Source organism: Chaetura pelagica, unplaced genomic scaffold, assembly GCF_000747805.2.
Source record: "Chaetura pelagica isolate M959 unplaced genomic scaffold, ChaPel_1.0 scaffold436, whole genome shotgun sequence".
Taxonomy (NCBI): domain Eukaryota; kingdom Metazoa; phylum Chordata; class Aves; order Apodiformes; family Apodidae; genus Chaetura; species Chaetura pelagica.
The window spans coordinates 3935064-3940932 of record NW_009953651.1 but is presented as its reverse complement, the minus strand read 5'-3'; the positions used below and the strand labels follow the sequence as shown (position 1 = coordinate 3940932).

The following is a 5869-nucleotide window of genomic DNA, read 5'->3' as shown; positions in this document are numbered from 1 at the left end:
GGGCCAGGCCCTGTGGCCGAGTGACAGGGTCACACTGGCTGCTGCTTCCATGGTGATCAGAGAGCACAGGGGTAGCAATGACAGTGTTCTCCCCACGGTCTCCACTCACATTAGGGTACACTGGCTTAGCACCCTATAACCCTGGAGCGCTGTGGCTTCCCAGAGCAAACAGCACCCATCTGCAACCCATTCGCATCCAGCAAGGATATTAATGCTCTGTCCTCCCACTGACAGGCAGCTTCACAGAGTGCTTGCAGCTTCCTTTGGAGAAGCAGCACCTGAGAGACAGCTCAGGGCCTTGGGCTGACACCTCAAGAGATAAGACAGAGGAGCTGGGTACCTGCTCATCTCACCATGCCACATGTAGCCTTTTTCAAAGTGGTGTATAGGAATGACACCTGTGAAGTGCCTCCTTCCTCACCAGCCACTCAAACTGAATCTTTCTACCAGGCGAAGTAGGTGCCTTGTGTGCCCTTGCCCAAAAAAGGTCCCCCAAGCACTGATCCTGCTCAGAGGAGAGGCTGAAGAGCTCAGCTAGAAGAGCGAGGGACACTCCCACAGCATGCACCCTCCTGCCAGGTCCCAGATACTCCACTCTGAGGGCCAGGGGCTACTCACAGTCTGCTCTATGTCTGCAGCCTCCTCCCGGGGCATGCGCTCCAGGAAATCTGAGTAGTGCTTCAGCCCCACAGCTTGCTGGCTGGTGAGGGTCGCCTTGGTGCGGATATCGTCCAGCGTCCGGAAACCCTAGTGCACAACACGTGGTGACATTCAAACATCTACTGAGACTTTGCTCTTCAAATACTTTCAAGCAAGATCTGGGGAGATTGCACTTAACCTGTCTCAAGCCCAGGCCAGTCAGAGCTTCTGAGATCACATGTAGAGACCACTTAGGGTCTGGTTCCTAAAATAAGGGATTTAGGCAATCCCACTAACCACACACTTCTAATCTCCACCCCACAATGACTCTGAATCTTTACTAAACCTGACAGAAGGCTCCTGTTCCTAAGGCACTGTGTTCTTCCAGCTTGAAGGAAAACAAGTGACGCAGGTAAAGGAACAACATCCAGAATATCCCAGTGAGGGAAAGCCTCGTTGTGGGAACACAACTGTATTTTTAAGACAGTAAAATCCAGTCACAAAACAAACACTGCAGGAAACCAGACTTAATCAGTTCTGTGCTCAGGAAACATAGCTTTTAAAGAAGGAACCCACCCAGTGGCCTGGGTTGCTCATGTTGGCACAAGTACTTTAAAGTCATTTTTATAGCTGCCAGACGAGGTGGATGGCTGCTCTGACAGCTACAGGAGCCAGCCAGGCCAACAGGCCACTAACTGGATCAATAGCTCCTGTGGCCAAGATGTCCTGGCTGCTGGCTCTTAGCAGTGTCACTGCAGTGACCAGTGTGAGAGAAACTCCAAGCAGCTAGGCCAGCAGAAGTGGCAGTGTGTCCCCCACTCCTCTTAGCACACATCTTTGTCCTCTAACCCCACCCAAACTCAAGTCTCAGCTGGGTGCACTGCATTCTCCCCAAACACACACAAAATGGGACCCAGCCTCCCAGTTCCTCCCATCACACCAGACCCAAATCCCACTTCAGGATACTGACAATTGAAAACTATTTGTGAAAATAATTCTCCTACACTCAGCAGCAGGCTTCAAACCCTGGTCTAAGAACCTCTTGTGTAAAACACTAAAGTTACCTGATGGTACCACATCTGAGCTGTCTTGACCCCTACTCCCCAGATGTTGGAAAACAACTCCAGCACAGGCACACTCTCACTGATGTGATCCAGTTTGCGCAGGTGGCCACTCTCCAAGATCTCCATGATCTTCTCTGCCATCCGTTTCCCAATCCCAGGGATTTTACAGGCTTCCTAGCAAGAAACCAGAGCTGCTACAGGAAAAGTGAGGGCTACAGACCAGCTGGGGAGCTGCCACCCACTCACAGCCCTGTTAGTCATTTGATCAGTGATCACCAAGTGGCAGGACTTACTCTGCCTGATGGTCTCTTGTCTAGCCCAGGCTTACACACGTTACATTGATTCAGTGCCAGGTGGAAAATCAGTGCAGAACAAGGACTGAAACACTAACACACTGGACTGTTAGACTGTTACAGCCAATCAGGCCTAGATACAGTTAGCTTTATGTATTATCTTCAATGGTGGTACTTGCTGATGCCTAAGACGAAGATGAAAATGTCCCTGCATTGAAACTGGAGAAGGTTTTTTTATCTCAAGGGGGCTCAGATCTGGACCTAAAAGTCTCAGACTCCCCTTTTCTGCTCACCTGAAAACACCACAGGTGGTCAATAAATAAAATTTGCATTTGCTATACAACTTCCATCAACACTCTCCCACTGGACAGATTTACCAAGGCCTGGTCCCACATACAGAATGGATTCTGCCTCAGAACAAAGCTAGGATGCTGGGTCTATCTCCCTGCTCCATCAACCTCAGAAGGTGTTTTACCTGGTAGGAGGTGACTGGTTTGTGGTAGCTCTTGAGTGCATTAATGGCTTTGGAGTAGCCCAGAGCTCTCCACTTGTCCCCTTGGACAGAATAGGCCTTTGCCAGCACTTCCAGCTTCTCTGTGATGCACTGGTTGTGATTTTCCTTCTTGTTGTTGGAGGAATGGGCACAAACCCACTTGCTGGTAGGCTGGGCCACTGTGGAAGAGCTGTCACTGTTCTCCTCCGACAATTTCACAGGGTAGCAGCCAGAAATCAATGCTTCCAGATCTCCCTGGGTGACATTAGCTTCTTCTCCTTCACTGTCTTCATCATCAGAGTATTTCTGCAGGGACAGGTAGAAAAGCAGCCATGTGAGAATAAGTGCATGGCTCACATATGTCCCCTTGGCACAGGCTGCTCCTGAAAGAAGGAAGTCAGAGCACTAACCAACCTCCAGGGCATGCAGGGCTCAAATTGCCAGCTCTAGAAGTGGTTGCTTATATGCACACCATAGCTCTTCATGCCTCAAGCTACACATGCACCCCTTGAAGTTCCATGAACATCTCAAAGCACAGGAGACCAGAGACTGCTGTCCACCTGTGATCCAAGCACACACAGACACCCCTATAGTCAAGCTCCTGAGACCTAACTGAGGTAAAACACTGGTTAAGTGAACAACTGCTGCCAACAGCATGGTATGACAATGCTGAAATACCTGACTGGGGGAGTTAGTGACTCCCTGCTCCCACTGGGCAGCTGTCTGTTGGCTGCACAGACACATCTCTCACATTCAGACTCTGCACCTTCCACTCCATGATGCAGATGACAGGAGATAAGCACTGTTTTCACGTTACAGACACAAAATCTTCACAGGGTAGTAAATTACAACCCCCCCATTTTCCCCATGGCTATCTGCAAGAGAAAAGGAGGAGGAAGGAATGACACAAAGGACTCCACATTCCTTAGTGACAGAAGAAAGAACCAATGTATACATTTGCTGATACCCTCAGCATTAGGATGCCTCTGTGTAGACTTAAGAAACAATGAGCCTTGGCTTCAGGTAACTAACAAAAGGGGATAGAAGTGGGAAGCTGCAGAAAGGCTTTGGAGGCTGCTTTGCTCACTGGGGTCCCCTCTCTCTCCTGATGTACAAACACAGGAATTGTGCAAGCAACCCTGAGTGGCTCAGGGCTGTTTGGGATCAGTCCAGCTATTACATGCAGCACACAAGTCCTGTTAGGAGTTTCTGCAGAGTATCAGCCTAATGAAGTCAGAGCCATATCCTTATAACCTCTGGTTATAGACTAATGAGGTCTGACGATGATTCCGGCAAGATACAGAGCTGAAGTCTTTAGGCAGAAGAGGAAGGATGTTTCCCTTCTGTAATCTTGTTTTATAACTCTGAAAACTAGGTCAGACTAAAGATTTGTTAGACTAAAGCACTTTTATTTGCTTCGCAACCCTTGAAATGCAACTCCCTTAAGACACTGTTCCCTCTAAGGGCAGCAAAGCCTCTAGAGTGTTCAGATTGGATAGAAAGCCCCTTAAAAGCAGTTAAGGAGCACATTACCCAACCACAATGCAAACAACTCTGCAGCTGGATCATGCAATTCCCACCCTCTTAGCCAGCAGTCACATAGGTGAAACAGCAACACAAGCGCCTGATTCTCTACCCTTCACCAACAAAGCTGATGGACACTTTTCAACCATACATGGAAAACCAGTTAGTCCCATTAGCTTCTAAGATGCTCCAGGATCCTACAGCAGCTGACTTGCTAGGGCTGGGTGAGACTGGGATGCACATGATTCGTCTGGAGCACAGCACAGGAGCTGGGATAGCAGCTGAAGCCCAGTAGTTGAGGAAACCTTCCTGAGAGGGAGGCAGGCAGCCAGGGGCAACATCCCAGGGCCCAGCCAGTGAATAACTGGCACCATTTGCACAAGCTGCCTTGCAGAAAACCACTGCTTCCAGGTGCCAGTCCCAAAGTGGGTGCTGCAGTCTGACTGAGTTCACATGCCACAGCAGAACTCCCAGAGCAGCTCCTGTTCAGTATGAGACACTGGCACACTCATCATCTCCTAGAGAAAAAAAACATCCACCTAAGCTAGAACAGACTCTGTGGTTAAAAGGAGGGTACTTCTAAGCTGATATCTCAGCTTCAGCTTTACTGTTGTAGCCAGATCTCAAAAGTAGTTGTGACTATCTTTAAAGCATATCCTATTGGTTCTCCTCTCCTCCCCAGACTCAGTCCTAAACTTGGGAAGAAACAATTTTACTGAAGTGTCTAACAAATATTATTTTTGTTCACAAACTAACAGGAAATATCATTGCTTGAGGAGACTTCAAAGAAAAAAAAAAGGCAATAAAGCTTCAGACTCTAGCAGCTGTCTCACCATCCAAAGTAGAAGAAGGTAGGGCAGATACCACAGGATCCCTAACAGTACAAAAGATCCTTTCTCCCATTAGGTGCAAGATTTGTTAATAACGATTGCTACTAAATTAGAGTTGCAAGAAACAGCAAAGATGGGGTAACTGCGAAGGTGATGCAGTTGAGAAGCAGCCAACTCTGCCTAGAGCACACTGGATAGTAAGTCTGGGGAGAAAAGATCCCTCCTGCACATATTCAAGAGGAAGCCTAAAACAAAGGAACCCTCAGCAGGTTGCCAGTTAGGGAGTAAATACAGGGTTTTGCACAAGACTTGGGACTTCGTTAGAAAACAGATGACAGCTTTACAAGGCTGCTGGTCTAGGGGGCCTGGAGTAATTTTGCTACTGATAGATTTGAATTGTGCTAACGCCCCAAAAAGAATTCAGCAAACTTAAGCAAAAATACAGAGAAAGGAAAGAAAGCTGACAGCAGGTTGGAGAAGCTGACTCACAGCAGGGGCCACTTAATAACCCAACACAGATATTTTAAGCACACCACCACGAGCATTTGAGTGGCAACCTGATCCACTGCACATGTGTCTGAACAGGGTGCTTGCCAAGGAGTGTAGAATGGGTCACTATGGCTCAGGCAGGAACATGGGATGAAATATCGGAGACAGCTTCCTGAAACAGAGATATTCTCAGCCAGGGAATATTCCTGAAAAGGACGCAGGGGAAACATGATCACCAGAGTGAGCCCTTGGTCTGATCAGAGCACCAGGGCTGCTTCAGCTGCAAATGTTCTGATGGGGACAGGAATTTAAGGGGTGTTGTTTCTACTTTTAACACCTAAAAGGAACAAAAACAAGCAGCAACCATGTCCACAGCCTGAGTCTGCCAGCACCAAGCTGCTGAAATACCCAAATGCCTTCCCTTGGCAGAGAAAATCTGTCATTGTCTCCCACAGGGACACTCTTAGCCAGGAAAAGCAGCATGCAGGACCTGTTCACAGGGAGAAGGGTCATGATGGAAGACTCACCTCAGCAGGA

At 48.3% G+C, this 5869-nt stretch overlaps 1 protein-coding gene across 1 annotated transcript in view; it reads right to left on the bottom strand.

Moving 5' to 3' along the window:
- POLL (polymerase (DNA directed), lambda) overlaps positions 1 to 5869 on the bottom strand; it is an 11610-nt gene that overhangs the window by 3973 nt on the left and 1768 nt on the right. The window contains exons 4-7 of the mRNA XM_010000080.1: positions 4385 to 4400; positions 2472 to 2795; positions 1704 to 1877; positions 619 to 747 (exon numbers count right to left, since the gene is read on the bottom strand). Of these exons, the coding sequence (XP_009998382.1) occupies positions 619 to 747; positions 1704 to 1877; positions 2472 to 2795; positions 4385 to 4400 (643 nt within the window). The remainder of the gene's footprint in view (positions 1 to 618; positions 748 to 1703; positions 1878 to 2471; positions 2796 to 4384; positions 4401 to 5869) is intronic.